The sequence below is a fragment of the Stegodyphus dumicola genome, chromosome 5 (assembly GCF_044657685.1).
Source record: "Stegodyphus dumicola isolate Sdum_Otavi_A_Nest chromosome 5, ASM4465768v1".
NCBI classification, from domain to species: Eukaryota; Metazoa; Arthropoda; class Arachnida; order Araneae; family Eresidae; genus Stegodyphus; species Stegodyphus dumicola.
The window spans coordinates 51383429-51403202 of NC_140772.1; the positions used below are offsets into that span (position 1 = coordinate 51383429).

At 30.9% G+C, this 19774-nt stretch overlaps 1 protein-coding gene across 1 annotated transcript in view; it reads right to left on the reverse strand.

Annotated features, from left to right (window-relative positions):
* Positions 1–6488: 6488 nt before the first annotated feature.
* or (AP-3 complex subunit sigma-2 or) overlaps positions 6489–19774 on the reverse strand; it is a 35261-nt gene continuing 21975 nt past the window's right edge. Inside the window, exons 5-6 of the mRNA XM_035366315.2 lie at positions 17847–17954; positions 6489–12901 (exon numbers count right to left, since the gene is read on the reverse strand). Of these exons, the coding sequence (XP_035222206.1) occupies positions 12782–12901; positions 17847–17954 (228 nt within the window). The 3' untranslated portion in view covers positions 6489–12781. The remainder of the gene's footprint in view (positions 12902–17846; positions 17955–19774) is intronic.

Here is a 19774-nt window from a genome sequence, read left to right on the forward strand (position 1 = left end):
TCCACTATTCTATAAATGATACCAAGGTTGCAGAGCTTTCGTTAATGACTTTTGTAACTGAAATATGTAGGGAGCTAAGGAATTCCACCATTAAATTATTCTTACTTACCTTAGCTGCTGCTTAACAATAACTGCTGTTTCAGCGGCTCAGGAAATACCAAAATATTAAGTTTCAATAGTTTTGCGAAGTATTCTGTTGCTTTGATTTACGTTTATTTGATAATTGCTGAATGTCACGTTTTCATTAGTTGCTTGCAAAAGTTCGCCGAATCCTTAGATATATTTATTTAATTAAATTAAAAAGAACAAGGAAGCGAGGCAACGCTATGACAGATTTAGTTTTAACCAGGGTGCATCATACCTACATTACCATATCTGTCACATTACACCCCAAAATTGCCTTTATTATTAATTAAATTTAAAATGTCTAAGGTCATGGAGCGCATAATTACAACAAGACTGAGTTGTTTTTTTGGACTATAATAATTTATTATCTCCTTCGCAGGCCGGTTTTAGAACTTATAACTGTGCAGCTCAGCAAGTTATCTACTTTAGACAAGACGTAAAGGACTCCGTAGATAAACGTAAGGTCCACCCTGACAGCTTTTATGGACTTTAAATCTGCCTATGACAGGGTCTGTCGCTTAAAGCTTATAAAAGAACTGCACTTCCTAGGTGTAGAAGGCAAAATGCTGGCCTGGATCAAAAATTTTATCAACCGGAGATTTATTAGGGTTTGCTACGGTCAGAGCATGTCCCGTTTTAAACAGACAAAAACTGATCTCCCTCAGGGCGCTATAAGGAGCCTCTTATTATTTCATGCTTTATATGAACAATTTGTCTGATATTCTGATGTCTGACCCTGCAGTTAACACTACGCCGTTCGCTGAGGATCTAATTTTCTGGAGCTGTGCTCGAAAGAATCGACAGCAAAGCCTGAATGTTAATCTCAGTGATGCCTTGGGGAGCTTCAACGTTCGGTGCAAGAATAATAACATGATTTTAAACCTAGACAAAACTCACTGCCAGTTTATTACTTTGAATAGACAACACTTTTTACCCCATCTTCTTTATCATAGTCAAATAATCTCTGTTAGTAATAACGTTACCTATTTGAAATGCAAACTTGATCCCCATCTGAATTGGAACGAATATTTTTCTTATGTAAAGGATAAAAATGAAAGGAGACTTCCAATTTTGAAACGGCTGGCGGTCTGCCGATGGGGATGTAGGAGAGAAAGTATTTAATAAATACATATAAAATATACATTCAGGCATTATTTTATTACTGTAATGAAGTTTTGGTGACTGCTTTCATCAACAGTCGACGTTTTGGCGAGATTATAAAACCAGTCTTCACCTAGTAACAGGTGCAGCTGCTATAGAGGCATTACTAACACTTCTCCTGTCATGCATAACATTAAAAATGCTGAAATTTTGTTTCAAAAACTGCAAGCTCCTAAGTAATTACAATTTTAATAATGATAGAAACTTAGACACAAGTGGGCTTCAATCAAACTGGTTATCAATTAGCAAAAAACCTAGACCTTGTTCGAGAAATGAATGTAATGAATGTACCCTTATGCTCTCTTAAATACGGTGACTTCTGTGTATATCTTGAACTTGACGAAAAAACTGATAAGAGTGAGATACCCAGTGCCCAGATCATAGCCAAGGCTTATGAAACCATTGAGAGAAGATATTCCAGTAACTTCTAGACCCATTATAAAGACATCAGGACTTTTGGAAGCAGAAGAGATGAAAAATTAGCAACGCCTTCGCCGGGAATCGAGCCACGGACCTCTGAAACACCGGCTCAGTGTGCTGACCACTACACCACGAAGGCACGCTAGGAAGGCGGGAGAAATACCTTACACCATGTTTACATCTACGGATGGATGATTAAGTGAAGTACTGGAGCTGGTGCAGGAATCAATAGCAAACATTTTGCATTCAATAAGGCAGTGGGGAAGAGATACTACCAATTTTGATGGTGAAGTTGAGAAGTTTATTGATCTGAATCAATTAAGCGCTCGGAAGAGTAATTTCCCTCGGGCTGTAATTTTGTTCGATATCAAAACGCTTTGCAGGCTATCTCCAACAATAAATTTTGCACCGAACACATTTACGAATATAGGAAGTTTCTCAACTATCTGGCTGACTCAATTGTCTTGCAATGGATTCCTGCTGATTGTGTCATCGAAGGAAATGAAGGAGAAGTTTTTTTGGCAAAGAAAGGAACGACTAATTCTACAAACCACTAATAACCATATCACCTTTAATTCTGCAAAACTCCTCATTAAATTAGAATTTAAGAGGATATTTGCCTCTTACCTATCAAATAAAGCTAAGGCCTAGAGTGTCTCACTAGTTCAAAGCCAGTTATTCTAGGTTTTCCTCGTCCTGTAGCCGTGGCGTTATTTCGCCTTTTGAAGGGGCACGGTTGTCTGAATGCTCCCCCTTTTTAAAATTCCATGTAAGGACTCTTTACTCTGTACTCTTTTAACTCTGGATAGACCATGGATAAGGAGCATATTGACGAATGCATGGCATTATTATCTTTTAATTCTATTGTTCTTAAATATTGGGAAGCAAGATCAAGACTAATGCTTAGCGGCCGAATGTCTGGCATTTGTTTAAATAAATTAAATAAAAAATATACATATTTAACTTAACAAGATCTCCAATACTTGTTCTGTATCTTTATCTAGAAGTTCGTGTAATTCATCGCTCTCAAATTCTTTCAGTCTTCTGGAACAGGGCAATTGTTAACGTCCATTTCGTTCCTTCTCACAGATATCGGAGGATACATGCGCTTTCTGCGTTCAGAGAGGGTTCCTTCCGTTTCCATAGCACTGTCCCCCCCGGCAAAACGCACATACATAAAACGTACAGACACAGACAAAAAAGGGGAAGTGGAAAGAAAATCAGTTACGCAGTGACATAAATGCATTTAATTGCATTCAATTTTTAAACCTTACTAAAAATGAAGTTACATTGTTTCTATCCATATTGTACCACATATAAATTTTACATTTGAAAGTAATTACTTTAAATGTGTTAAGCTGCATAAAAAAGAAAATGGTCAGTTGGCAGTAACGTCCCCATATTTGCAATTTGACGACGTTTTGAAAACCTTGAATAAGTAGTAGAGGACAGAATAATCTTAATTACATGTCATTACTCGCATCAAAAACAGTTTTAGCATTTATAAATTAACGCGTAATCGTTTCACTATTTACGTTGTCAAGGTTTTTTTTATTCAGTAGTCAGATAACATAATCCTCAACCCTGCAAGCAGACAAACTGTATATATTCGTTCAAAACTACTTGTCATGGTGTTTTAAAATACACAGACATGCATTTTAAAAATGTGCCAGCCAGTATGGATCGGACAGCATATATTGGATGAAGAGGATACTATAAGTTTAGCCCACGTACCGAGAAGCGGACGAAAGCGAGTCCAGGTATAAATGGGACAATCATTTTGAACCTATTAAACCAAGAAAATACCCATAGACCTGTTTGGAAACTTCACAGTTTTGCGGCCAAGCCCTTCACAGCTTGGAAAGTTTTAAGAAACTAACAATTGAAAGAGTTTTAATAAAAATTGTTTAATTTATGCAACATAACATCCTCCTTGACATTCCAATCTGAACTATAGACAGTGCATTTATAAAATTTTCGCTCCAAGTTCGTATAAAAACAAAGGAAAACACATTCTTGCTTGCTTTGTGAATCTATATAATTCTTGATACGATCATACAGCTGCTTGATTCCTTTATAGAGCCCATTTATTTGGCCACGTTTTCAGAATCTCTTCGATACTATTACAGTGATCTTTGAGGTGAGACTTCACGCTAGGAAGACAAAAGCACTGTATATGTGAATAAGAGTAAATTGAGATCTGTGATATTTTTCTATGCTAAAAACTGCCTGGCGAGACTATAACTGTATGACTGCACATTGTCGGGCAGTAATTATTCGATTGAATATTTTCATATCTAACGGGCTGAATTCTCTTCAAAAGTCTGTCTGTTACATCTTTATAAAATACGGATATCACTTTCTGGTTTAAAAAAAAAAAAAAAAAAAAAAAAAAAAAAAAAAAAAAAAAAACATCATTCTGAAATGAATTACCATTTGTGAATCAATAAAGATCACCAACACGGTCTTTACTTGGGATATCTGGAAAAGAAAAATGTCTCCATATTTTACCGCTTTTTCTCAGGATTACACGCAAAGCACCAAGTTTCACTTGCCGCCAAAATTTATTTGAAAATATCAGGATTAACGGCTGCCATTTAGATCATCTGTATAACATGGCTAATTACTTTGCTTCTGGCAGAACTTTTAGCATTACACTCGTATCCAAATTTATCTTTACATGCATGAAATCTGGAATTTCTCAGAAACTGTGAACTATAATTTTATGAATTTTCGTGGAATGATATGTAACTTCACAACACATAAATACAACGGAAATAAGTTACGAGCACTGCGTATGATATAAAACTGTATTATGAAACAACAAAAATGGTAATATATGTTATAAGAAAAGCTCAGAAAAAAATTACGATTTATGAACTTAATACGGAATGTTATCCCCCCCTGAATTGTACATATATCACAACGTGTTTCAGGTTGGCAATAGCGTTGTTAACCACAGCTTAGGGAATTAAGTTCCAGTACTTCAGCAATGCGATCTTCAGAGTATTTACATCTCTAGGAGAATGTCTTCCTGCAACTGCTTTCCCAACGTAGTCCGACCGGGTTAAGATGAAATTTTGCTGGCTACGGTATTCGCTCAACATCTTCTTTTTCAAGGAATTCGTCGATGAGGTCTTCTCGATGTAGACGACCATTATCGTATATAAATAAAAAGTCGGGACCGTATGTTGCTGAAAAATTTGTAGGGATTTACGTCCATTGACCACTATTCCTCGCAAAACCATCAATCATACCTGCATTAACAAAACGGGCACATTCCTTAATTGTTCGATGGAAAATTTCGCTTTTCTTACTCCATCCAGATGTAAATACTTTTAGACTCAAGTCATCAGAAAAGAAAGCATAGAACCAGTGGTTTTCATTCCAGTTCTGATGTTCTTTGTATCGATTAAATTGACCCCCCCTTTTGTTATGAAAACAGTGAAAAGCGACCCTTAGCTTTCTGGGATAAAAGCAGTTCTGATTTTCATAGCATACAGACTATCTTTCTTGAAATATTCACTCATCTGATTGTTTCCATGATTGTCTGCTGTGCTTCAGAACGGCTGATGATTCGCCGCTTCGCAGATTCTTCCAAATAAAACCTTTTTGAGTTCTTATAACAGAAATGAAATAGTGGATAGCAGAAATAGCGCCTGATTCCCCGTTTAATGACGTAATGCTTTTATTTATATATCAGAAACCGTTTGCTCACTTATGATTGGGTTAATAAGGCTTGTCTTTTCTTTATTATATTTGGTTATGTAAAGTTAAATTTGAACATGAGTGTATAATTAAATTTGAAAAATGGCAATTGGTGTCATTGATTTCTCAGTTTTGTTTTAATTAAATTATTGTGATTATGTATGCAATACTTTTTTAATATATAAGCAAGCATACTTATGCATAATATTAATAAAATAATACAGGATCTGAAAGTAATTATATCTTTAAGCTAAAACTGCTCAAAACTATTTATTAATTTTTAAGCTTATGCATACGACTCCATCGAAACCGTTAGTCAGAATTTCAAGAAATTCTCGACACCTATTTGAGTATAAAATGATCGACTATTATGCTTCTCACATAAAAATTTATTAACTGTTCATAATATTTCCGAAAGTTATTTGATCGATGATATGCTCTTACATAATACTCGGAGGGCATCCCTCATTCACTAGAAGAGATCATGTAAATGTAAAATTTAAACCTAACAAAAAAGTCTGGCGTAGCGAATTTTTTTAAAAAAATATAATGAGCAGGGGGGGGGGGAGAATTGGAGAAATTTTTTTTGATCCTGAAAAGAGGAATGTATGTCTGATCATCCTTAAAATCCATACATATATTCAAAATCTAAACCAATCTTAAGTCGTTTCATTACCTAATTTTAAATCGTCGACTAAAACAGAAAAGAAGCTGTAGGGACAATTTTCTGATTCTTGACAATTTTTATAATATATTTAGGCGACTTTATCCTTTATTTTCTCGGGAATTTACTTCAGTTAAAAAAATTATTCCATTCTATTTTATAACTTTAATTGAATCGTTGCAATGTATTTTTCTTTTATACGTATACAAGTGGACCGGATTTGGACAATTCAATAACAATATCTGAATGATAACATTAACCACGATCACATTAAGCGATGTCTACTGCACTAATGTTCTATAGCTTAATGAATAAAAAATTTATATTGGCATTAAACGCATAACGATTAACAAAAATTGTGTATGAATTACTTCACATGAATAAGAAACAGAAACACAACTGCAGCACGTTTGTGGAGGCAATAATATTTAATAACAGCTACAGAAAAAAAAAGCAATTCCAATAAAGAAAATTAAATACACTTATACATAAAACAAGTCCCAGTTTATAGCATATTACAGAGATATTCACATAAAACTTGGCACTTTTAAAATGTTGAAATATAAACATGATAATTTCCCCATTCACAGTTTGTATACTATGAGCAATAACTTATGTTTTAAATATAAAGAATGAAACAGAAAGACTTGAGTACTTTTCTTATTACATGCTGGAAACCAAGATAAAATATACCATTTCACTCCAGATTAAGCATTAGATGATAAGAATGCCATTTCCTTAAGACTATACCACAAGAAATATAATTTCATTTACCAATATTTACATCATTTTCTATACATTAATGATATTATTGATTAATAAGAGATAACAATTTTCAACAGCTATTTATCACAACTGTCAAATGGAAAATGTCCAGGTATAAGGGCAATTTCAATGCTAGAACTGAATAAGTCCATGATTAAGATTCTAGTATGTAAATTTCAGGTACTGTGCTACATAATTTTGAATTAGTACTTTATCAAAAAGAACAGTGAATGAATTATGAGATTTCATTCAAATAATCATCAAATTTTTATATATCTGGTGTATAAGATGACTTTCAATGTGCAGTGTCTAGAAAGTTTGGCATAAAATAAAAACTTATCCAAGATGAAAGAAAGAGAAGGTAGGGGAAGTAAGCCAGAATCAAAATATATTTGAAAAACAAGTACGTATCAGAATGGGCCAGATTTTGAAGAAGCTGTGGAAAACTGGTTTTTTGAAAATTGCAAAACAGGAACACCATAATGTGCATGTTTCTTAAATGGACTGAATACAGTCTGAAAGTTAAGGGATTTGAAGGATACTGTTAGTTGGTCTCAGTTATTTATGAAAAGAAAAGATTAAATGATACAACTCCAGCAAGAGTTAAAAATGACTCAGATGATGACGAGTGTCAGTAAATCTTCATTTATGATTTAAAGAAAAGTCAATCAAAAAATACTAAGCATAAATTTATTTTAGAAATATTTCAACAGTTCAGAAGGTCTGTCCTTTCATACAAATTTCATAGAATATTTTTTTCCTCAATTTTTTATAAATAAAAATATTTTTCTTTTACTCACTTTTACATCGGACTGGAGTTAAGGGTTCAGTTTGTTGCCCTCTGTGTAATCAGGATGATATGGATGATGACCACCTCAAGAACTGAGTTTAAAGTTTATCACAGACAACTCTATTGAAGCTAACTTTTACCCTTTCTCTTTTTTCCATTCTCATCATTTTATTGGGCTGCTCATCAACTTAGCAGAAATGTTGAAGACTGGCATAGGATTAAAAAAAAAAAAATCTTCTACTCAACGTTTTCTTTTACAATGATGAATCACTTTTATTCAATATAATCATTAGGTGGTTAATAAAAAATTTTTAATTATATTTTACAGCCCACATATAAATTTATTACACTTTTAAAGCCTAAAACCTTGATTTATACACTGAATATATGCTATGTTAATATAGGAAAATTACATTACACATAAATATTATATTATGTATTTTTCATGCTACAACTGTCTCATCTTCACACCAAAAGCAATATATTTATAATTTATTAATTATTAGTTTGACATTTATTATATACCTGAAATTTACAGAAACCACACTTCACGCTTACAGCCTACTTCTTACACTAAGAAGCTTTGAAAAGATCGATATTAAGGTATTCTTTTTAACAAAAAGCACTGCTATGCATTTGCAGTGAAACAGAAGTATACTAGTCAAGCAAATAAAGCAAACACATGGACAGAGACAAATGAATGAAATGAAATATGAATTTGAAGTCAAGAGTCATGCTCATTTGAAAATACATAAAATACTAACGACATAAATGTAAGGATAATAGTTATGCCATTCTATGAAAAAATTAAACAAATTTACAGTAAGTACGCTGCCTTAAGTTTTAATGGAAGCAAAATGACTATTGATTCAAAAAGTGGATTTTATTTACAAGTTAATTTCATTTTTAAAATTATCAATTACAACTTGAAATAGCTTACATACACTTCTCGTACAATTTACACAAATACATTAACCTGGATGGATATACAAAAATCCATTGTGCTAATTAACATTTAATTTAAAGTATTAAAACTAATTAAATATTTCCAAAGTGTGATTATAATGTGCTGATAATTTAGGTAATGCTCAATGTTAAGGCATTATGGCACAGCATAAGCTTTTTAATAGTTTTAAATGGAGTGAACTTTTATTGGAACTACAGTTTACTTCTGTGAACCCACTCTAGGATGATTAAACACAGTTTAGGATGATTTTAATCATCTTTGAAGGTAGCCGTCTTGAAAAAGATGACTATTAATGATGATAATTATGAATCTGAATAATTAATTTACTCTATTCGAAGCTCTTAGAGTTCATTAATGAAAAATTTGAAGTAGAAGTCCAGTATATCATATTGCCAATATCATAGTATAATATAATTATGAATTACAAAGACAATACATAATACAGATAAAAAATTCAATCTTTTGAAATATTCTAAACAGAAATATTTAACAATAAGGAAAATAATATATGTAAAGGGGTAAAAACTATATTAAAAATATTGCTTAATAATTTCAAAATACTCTCAACTTATTAACATCCATCGAATGAAGTCTCACTGCCAGCATTATCTTTAGTAAGTAATAATTACATTTAAAACTTTAATGCTTTTATTCTTTGTTTTGTAATCATCTTAGGCTAATTAATTATCATTTACAAAACTGTAAATAAAAAGTAATTTGCTTCAATGCATGACATTGCCACTCTGAAATATAAATATGACTCACTACAACAAACTGCTAGAAACTTAAAACAAAAATGAACTGCCTTGCAATTACTTGAACATAGGTTTGTTGCATGGCATTCAATGGGCAGATAAAAAAATGTTACAATTAGTATAAACAGTTTAAAAATGTGATGAACTATTTAGAGAGCCATTTCATAACCCGAATAAAACTTTATGATATTGTACACACTCTGAATTAAAGATGAACAACTGTTTACAATAGAAAAGCATTGGCATCATAGTAACAGACAGAGAAAAACTTGACTCATTTTACATAAAGTATGGGGTGCTTAAAAAAAGGATGACTATTTTCAAATACTTAAATTTAATAGTGAAAATGTTTAATAGTTACAAAATAAATGTTATTCATGTACCATAATCATATGTGTTCTATGCATACAAAGCTACACAAAGCATAGACAACATCAAGACAATAGCTGAATTTGTCAGGACATTTTTTTAAACACCCTCTACTAGAAATTGATAATGAAAAATCGTATGTCTTAACATATTTAATGGTCTGGATAAGTTAAGCAATGATTGCTTCAAATACAACCATTTCTACCATAATTATCAATACCAATGTTTAATATATTGATATTACATCCATATAATACACTGTTCATATAAACCTTATTATAATTATCAATGGCAATCTTTATATTCTCAGAAATAATGGTAGTTTTCAGCAATTATCAACTTAGGTAGGAGGTCTATGGCATAGCATTTACAATAATTCTTTTATTTAAAATTTATGCTTATACATACGGTCAAAATTTCTATTCTCCAGTTATATTTCTTTTTGGTTTCTTCTTTACTTATCAATACTTTTATTTTCTTATACTTAAATTATGGAAAATGCTTGGTATTATTATTTTCTCCAATACAGTATTATTCAAAATGACTGACCTTATTTCAGCTGAGCAAAATTATGTAGCTATTAACTATACATTAATTCTATATGCATATCAAATGAAGGAAGTCTCACTTTTTGAATATCATCAAAATGTCTACATTGAATAATAATTTGTTAAAAAACATTTATGCCTTTGACAAGTTGGATTATATCCAATGACATGCATGTCTGATGTCTGAGCTATGAGACGTTATGAAGTTTTTTCTCTTTGTTATATAAAATATTTTATGCACTTCTAATCACAAACCTGTATGACCTCAATAAGTGCAATTATATTTGTAGAGATTGTAACTAATAGAAATGATATGCAAAAGCAAATATGGTAAGTAAAAGATTATCATCATGACATGATTCATTAGTGTAATTAAAGGAAGTCTTTGCTCCCAACTTTGACTGCTTTCATTTCAATTTCATGTACGAAAATAGACACTGAAGTTCAGTTAACAGGCATTTATTATATATTTCTAGATTAAGAGTTTCAGAGCTTTAAATGTCATTTCTTTAAACAGGCATTTTTTTCTCATTTTATTTATTCATATTTAAGTATCTGCTTTAAAATTCTAAAACTGAAGCTATTTACATAGCTTTTTAGAACATTTGTAACATTATATTTAGCCTAAAAAACTTAAAGAAATATATTTTTTACATTAACAATAATTCTTTTATTTAAAATTTATGCTTATACATACGATCAAAATTACCATAATTATCAATATCAACAAGAGAATCAGAGAATTATCAGAGATTATCAGAGACTTTCATTAGTCAAAAATCTTAACTTTTTAACTTAGCTGCATCAAAACCAAATACAATAATACAGAAAAATAAAATATCTTTTATGTCTCATGTTTGACCTGCATACAATATCTTAAAATTAATTTGTTAATAATTAATGAATCAAGAAGCAATTTAATCTTTAACTTTAAAATGTTAAGTTTCTAATGAATTATCAGCTCAGGATCAAATCTGAGATACATTTTTTGGGGGTGGGAATATTATGAGATTCAAATTTTAAGGTATAAAAATGGTCTTAATTACAAAATTACCTCATGATATATGTCATGTAATGTGATTTTCATTTTAAATGATGAAGCAGAAAAAGCAAATGCAAAAACATAAGAGAAACTGCAATTGTCGTAGAAGAAAATTGCAAACACTAAAATAGTAGGAACTTAGATTATTCAAATACAACAGCAACAACAAACTATCTGCAGCCATTTAAAAAATAATCTCAGTTGTAATTAATTCTGAAAGATAATATTAGTAAATTATGCATGCATATCTACATCAATTTTGGGGACAGGTGCTTTTGACTTTTAAAAATTTTAATATTTATTATTCTATACCACATTTCAGGTGTAATAAAAAAAGAATTTAAAATAAAGATGCTATTCTAAACTTATATTAATAAAGCGCATGCAAAACACACAAGTTACAATGCAATATAAATTCATTTCAATAATTCTATCAGAAATGAATTCAGAGGCAGATTCAATTGTGTGTGTGTTTATGTATATATATATATATATATACACACATATATGTGTAATGTTCCAATGCATAGAAGAATATCTTACATATATATATATATATACACATTTCTATGCAGCACAATTTGTCACCAACAATTATAATTTCAGAAAGCCATTTAAAAGGTGTCCAGCAGAAGTTTTCTGTCAGATGATAAAATATTAGATTACTCAATTATACAATCTTCAAATTGTGCAATGACTGATTTCATAATATACATAATACATATATGATTTCATAATATACAGAATATAAAAAAATATTATAAAACACACTTTAATAATCAACAAATCATTATTAAAGATTCTACTTTACAGATAGAATTACTTTCCAGTAAAATTATCCAGGATTTTTATTTTTTAAACAAATTTTATTAAAAATTAAAAAGAAAAAAAAAAGTTGGAGAAAAGTGAAAAAAGAGAGAGCAGGGAATATTTTTTAAAAATATTTATAAAAATAATTAAACTCACAGATTAAAAAAAATATATAAAACTATTATTTGACAAAAAAACTTATTCATAAAAATATTTTATTTCATACTTCTGTTTTATATAAATGGCACACCTTTAAAAATTTTGCTTTAAAATTTAAAACATTATATTTATTTTGTATGATATTTAAATATTACTAACAAATCAAATCATGTAATGTCATGCTAACAGCAAACATCATCATCAACAACAAGAAATCTTCCAATTCAAAATGAAACAAGATATTAAATAATAGATTTTATTTATAATTTGTAACCTAAAACAGTCATGAGATTTGAAAGAGAAAGAACAAAAGAAAATAAATATATAATTGCTTAAATTATTAGCAGAACAAACAAAGAATTTCAAAAAGACAGCTGCAGACATTTATGTCTAATGAAACAAAGCCTTGGTCAAAATAACAAAACCTATACACATTTAGAATCTATAATGATAATTAATATTTATAGTACAAATGATAAAAATGTACAGAAGCTCATTTAAAATTTCAATGTACTAATTGAAGGAAGATCAGGTAATTTCATGTCTTTGATTTGCTGAGGAATATTCATATTTTTTACAGCAGAAACAGCCCTAGCTGGAGCAGCAGATAGGCCAGCCTGCAAATAGTAAAAATTAACAAGTAATGTCAATTCAAAATCTTTTATTGCAATTAAGGAAGACAATTTTCTAATAAATTTTCTTAACACAGCAACACTTATATATTTACCCATAAATAGTTTTAACATATGACAGGTATTTTCTGAATAAGTATGATAGTATATCAACTATTTTGGACATTAAAAAAAAGTGTTATACTGCATAAAATATCACCACTGGTAATGCTCAAGCACAAGGAGGGAAAACAAACTAGAAAATGCAAAAAAAGAACATATCTATAAGGTATAAACATGACAGACACTGCCCATAAAGGCTCACTTTTGCAGGAGGCTAAATTGTACTATTTTCTATTCAAAAGTGATACAATTAAAAAATGGGTATATTTTGACATGTGATCTATATTTCTCATATATAGTCATCATTTTTGATACATGGTATTAGCAAATTTTAACTGAGTTCAAAAGATGTAAAAATTTTATTACCAAGCAAAAATATTTTAAATATTTTCTTAATTTTATAACTTGTTATATAAACAGCACCAATATTGTCAATTATATGCCACCATATCTCACAAACTGACACCAAACAGGCAGTAACCATGGTCATTATTAATCCAACTGTTTCAAGAAGAACTTTGAGAGCTATGTTTTGTTTCCTAATATTTATTAAAAAATTACATTTTTAATTCACCAAATAGAGAAAAAGATGTCTTTTTACCAAAAAAGAAGCATTTTACCTCAGATTTAAATATGCAAACACGGTAGCAAAATGAAATTATACATAAATGAAAACATCTGGAGAAGCAATATGAAAAGAAATTCTTATATCATATTTGTGACTGCATCAGGTGGTAAGATATCTAGCATCGGCCTTCACTAAGACTTAAGTATATGTGCTAATTTATTTATTCAGGATTCAGATAAACCTTATGCATGTGCAAAAAATAGATGTAAATATAATAAATAACTAAATTAATACAATTCAGGCTTAACTGCTTCAGTGTGTGATAGAAGCAAGACAAAATTTAGCTAAATAACTTGCCTTTTGTTGCCAATCTCATGACACATAGCCGCCAACAATGTATAGTAGACATTATTAAGCTAGGCTAAAATTATACTTCCAAGGAATTTCAGTTAATATAGCAGATTGCTCTTTTCTTAACTTTTTGATTTGATCCAGCTTATTAATTTTTGCAGGCTGTTATTACAGCAAGTTTAATGTTAAAAAGAATTTCTCATTCTGGAGCTGCAAAAGGATATACAAAGCATGTTTCGATGTCCATTAAACAAAATATGGAATTGCTGCAAAAAATGAATAAAGGTATAACCGTCTCAAAATTATGGGAGGAGTATAGCCCACTGGAAAGTCAACTGTATATGACATAACAGAAATAAGAATTTTTTGTGATTCTGACACTACTCGCAAATGAAAAGCAGCAAAATTATTCCTTATGCTAGTAGTGATGATCACTACAGAGTGATGATTGAATGGGTCAAACAGCGTTGCAATGAGTGTGTGCCATTGACTAATGACCGAGTTCTAATGGCTCAAACCAAAATATTTCATGAAAAAAATGAAGTTAAAAATTGAGTGCACATAATCAATAGGTGGGTCAAATTTAAAAATTTCCCTGGTATAAGGCAATTAAGAATTTTAGGTGAAAAAGCTTCAGCTGATACTAAAGCTGCTAAACTATTAGAGATGAATTCATTGAACTCATTAATAGTGAAAAGGAATCTCCAAAACAAATTTACAATGCTAATGAAACTGATCTTTTCTGGCAATATGTACCAGGAAATATCTTGGAAACCTCTACAGAAAAGGCTCCAAGTGATGTCAAAGATTCTAAAGTGAAACTAACAATTTTAGCATGTGCAAATGTTGCAGGAACGTACAAGTGTAAACTCTTTGTAATCGAAAAAATACAAGAGCTCAAGCATTTAAAGAAGTAAAGAATTTTGCCATTACTTGTCATGAAAATAAAAGAGCATGGATGACAAAAGCAATGAATGATTGGTTCGAAAATCATTTCATACCCCGAAGCTCGGCAACATTTGAATTTGATTTGTTTACTTGATGACGCAAAAATTGTCCTGATTGTAGACAACAGTTTGACTCATACTTCACATAAAGTTTTAGTTAAAAGATAATGTAGCCGTTACTATACTTTCCTTTAAATTGTACATACATAATTCAGCCTATGAATATCGTGATAGCGCGCACGTTGAAATGCAAATATAAAGTAGTATTTTTAAATCCATGTCAAATTTCTTGAATAATGGCAAGACCATTCAAGAATTTATGAAATATTTTAGCTTAAAAACTCCCGTGTGGAGAATCGCAAGATCATGAAAGGATGTCCCCAAATATTTTTTAAAATGCTTGCCATAATGTATGGCCAGCTACCATATTGCATGGTGAGGATGATGAAGATGACAGCTGCGAATTTTAATGTTTCCAGATATCGTGAACCAAAGGTAAAATTTTCCAATTAATGGATTTTATAAAGAAACTTGGAGAAGTGGTAATAAATGAAGATGATGTAACAAGTTTTTCATTACATTGACAATGCCCCAATCATCAATCAATTAAGGGAGTGCGAAATCTGTAGCACGGTTCTTGATCCAGAAAATACCACTACCGATAGTGAAGAAAGTGACAGAGAGGTCACTGAAAATGAAAAAAATTCTTTTGATAAGTTAGTAGGAATTCTCGCCATAGCAATTACTGGACTTGAACAAATGGAACTTTGTAACTGAACAAGAAATTATGTCTGTCCATAGAATTGAAGAGAAAGTATTAACACAAAAAAATGAAGCAACTTAAAAAAAATTACATTCAAAGAAATGCTTAATAAAGTAAATAATTAAATATTAACCTTTTTTTTTATTTTTTTATTTTTTTTATTGTAAATTTTGATACCTTTTAGATCATAAATGCTTCATTATTCCATAAATCATGATTTCATATTTTTAAATTTTTATTTTCTACATGCCATCTTACCAGATTTAAACTGACGATCTAATATTTGGGAAATTCCAAATCCGGAAACACTGAATTCTCGACGAGTCTGGATATCAGACTTTATACTATTTTAATGATTGTTATTAAGTATCAATTACATTTTATTTCTGCCATTTATCCTTTAATTTTTATGATCAGTGTACTTTTGCACTGGTGACAAGGAAGACAATGAACAGAGATTTTTTACATGTTCACTACCGTGCCCTGCCTCTGGATAATGGTCAATCTCAGTTTTGATGCAGAATTCTCTAGGGGACAGATCAGAAAGTCATGATGTATAATAACTATCTTCAACCTCTCAAAAGGACTTGATAATATTTTATGTACTCCAAAGTGCAAACAGCTGGCTCCCTTACTACTATAAATACATACACAAACATGTGACATAACACAAACGTAAATATTCGGTACTTTTCCGTTTTGCAGGCACAAACGATAAAGTCGCCAATAATGGTACATTTGATGCCATACGGAATATCTTCGCTGGTAACCTTTTACACCTCATTTTCAAAACAAGTCGCAACCATTTCTTACCAGATTGATTGTTTCTTTCAATACTGGCATACAATTTACATAGAATATTTACAAAGATACTTAAATTTTATGCTCTAAGACCATTCGCAGTAATTAAGTAAATTAGGATGCAATCACACCGCTCACCCGAAAGTGAAAATATAGAAAAGGCAAAATCAAGGGTTAAATTCATCCATTCTAATGAGAATGCACTAGTGAAGCACTCCGGTTTTGCATAATTTCTGAGTAAGCTATTTGTATGAATCGAAATAATTCTTGCATTTAAACTTGTATTCCAAATTAAGATTTAACTTGAAATTAATATAGATAATTACTGAGAGAATTATATTTTTGTAGCGTAGTTTACGTGAGATAAGATCACTTGGGGTCATGTGATAACGAACCGGTGAATCAGGATGTTGAATCCTGATAGCATAGTGAATTTTTAAATTAATGTCTTTTTACAAATTTATTGTCTTTATTTATTGGCTTTTTACAAAATTTTAAACCATATTAAAATGTTTATGCCTTCAAAATAAAAAAACTCTTAGAACTAACATTTGTTAACATTTTTTATGTGTATACTGTATGTTGTCTCCAACAAAGTCTGCTTGGCGAGATTTGCGCCGGCGAAACGGAAAAGTACCAAATATTCTAGCATGACACTGCTTGGTAAGCAGAAAAACATTTAGCAGTAAACAACAGATGCCATTTAATGTGATGATGTTTGTCCACAACTCATTTGAGAACATTAACCGCATGATAGCATTAAATATTGAGAAAAAATATCTTTAAAATAGCAACGAAATTTTTAACTAATTTAATATAAATGTAACTAGAAACAAAAAGTACTTTCACTACATTTTAATCAGAAAAACACAAAAGTTTTTTTTATCAACTGCTCATGAAATGCAAAAATTTGTAACATTTCTAGAAATTATTAGACTGATTCTCTACCCTTATCTTAATACTCAGAGGCATCCCTCATTCGAAGAAAACATGCCAGTGTCAAACTGAGGGTTTCTTTTTTTTTTTTTTTTTTCTTTTTTCTTTTTGTCTACTTTTAAATGTTGACTAAAATCAAAACCAAACTATTAGGCGACATTTTTATATCAAATGGAAGTTTTTATACTCTATTTTGACTTTATCTAGCAATTTTACTTCAGTTTAAAAAAATTATTTTATAATTTTTTGATTATATCAACAAGATTGTTGAATACAATAAGTGATATATTTTTCATGTTTCCCATATAAAAATGGGCAAGACTTCAGCAATCCGAATGATAATATTAACTGTGATCACAGCACAAGTAATCACACAAAGTAATTTACAGTTTTGTAAACCAAAACAAATTAACAAAAGTAAAAAATATTTAAGGAATTAGTCTATAACATCTAACACTTTACCTCCTGTTTCTCAAGCTTGTTCTGTTCTTCAACCCTTGTTATTATTTCTGTCATGTTTGTTTCTAATACCATGCCACCCATGACTAGTTCATTAAGAATATAATGCACCTATAAAGAAGCAGTGTTTTTAAATGCAATGTTAATATTCAAAGTTCAATTAATATACAAAGAAGTAAAGTTTACAAAAAAATTTAAAAATACATATTCCTACAAACCCAAGAAAACATGACAGTTGCTAAAGATTACAACCTCAAGTTAAAATTACTCTAGGTTGGCATTCTGGAGCCCAGTTTAAATGCAAATAAGTATACAGGAGCTTTTGAAGAGTCTCATGTGCTTCATTAGATGGTTTCATCACATTTATCACCATTCATTGGTTTCTACAAGATTGCTGTACTCGGAACCACCGTTCAGATGTATGGAAGACTGAAGATAAATTTCTGTTGCAGCATCGCTTGGTGGTGAAAGGAAAATGTTTGTTGCAACATCATTTGGTGGCTTCAATTTGCCATGCATCTGAACACCAACTGAGTGCACAGCAACCCTGCAGAACCAACAAAGTATGATGAATGTGATGAAACCATCCATTCCAGCTCCAATTGATGAAGCTGGTGGGTCACCTACAAAAGCTCCTGTTCTTTTATTCATGTTTTAAACATGGTTCTAGCATGTTAACTTAGAATATTTTATCTCCTTTTTAACTTCATTTTAATAATGTGTGCCAATTAAATTTTAAACATTACAATCACATAATAAAACAATTTAAGTAACTTGTTTAACTATGAATGCTTCAGACAGGGTTACAAAAGAAAGCATTAAGACCATTGGGCCGCCCACGTGCAAATTAAAATTGGCCATCGTTGTTTACAGATATGTGATATGTTTGATAATCATTTTGTCACCCTAAAATTTGGTTGCCCATGTGCTATGCCCCATCTTGCCCCCTGATAAGATTAGCCCTACAGATTACTTGCAAATTGGGCATCTGTCAGATAAAAGAAAATTCCACAAAACATGATCTGAAGAATCTAGAGTCACTTGGGCAATGGTCAATCATTTTGCTGATCAAAGTCATTCAAGAATAATTGAAACATCTGAAGATCACTTTTCAATGCTAGTACAAAGAAATTATTTAGCAACTTCTAAGCAGTTGGCTTCAGATCTATCAGCTGTCAGTACTTGAAGAAATTGACCTACTACTTACAGAAGACTTCATAAACATAGTCTTTATAAAAGACAACTGCTGTGCTTAGCTTTACTTTTCTGCATCTGACCCAAGTGATAAAAATGGTGTCATTTTTAACAGTGAAATCAAGATGATATGGCCCAAGTACTATTGATAAATGAATTTAGATCAGTACATAACTTCATTTCGAGAGTTTGGAATACATAATCTTTCATGAAAGCCACTGTTTCCATGTTAGCAATTTATATGGGGAGGAATCGTGAAATAGTTGCAGCTGCACCAAACTCCAAATATATAATAGAAATTCTGAGAGACACAGACATATGTAAATGAGGTTTTGCATCTTTATATAAGTCTGATTAAGGGTGACATGGACTAGATGTTTTTGTTAAAGGAATCATTTACTGCTTCTGTTGGCATTTAGTTCTCGGTATTTTTTTGGAGGCCTTTGTTATATTTACATAAGATATTTTATTTATGAATGCTAATTCTCATCCTTATCCAGCTTCTGTAGTTGCAAAACATAGTAAAACTGATGATACTGTTAAAACATATTACCTCTTACTTACTCAGCCTCTGTCCTAGTCTCATTTGTGAAAGGTTGGTAGTATTAGCATGCCAGTTTCATCTAAGCTCAAGAAGCTAAGAATTGCTCTCTAAAAAATGGCATTTGATCCCACAGGAATTAATTGATGTTTTAATTAATAGCATCAAAAAAACAATGAGAAATATGCAATTCTTC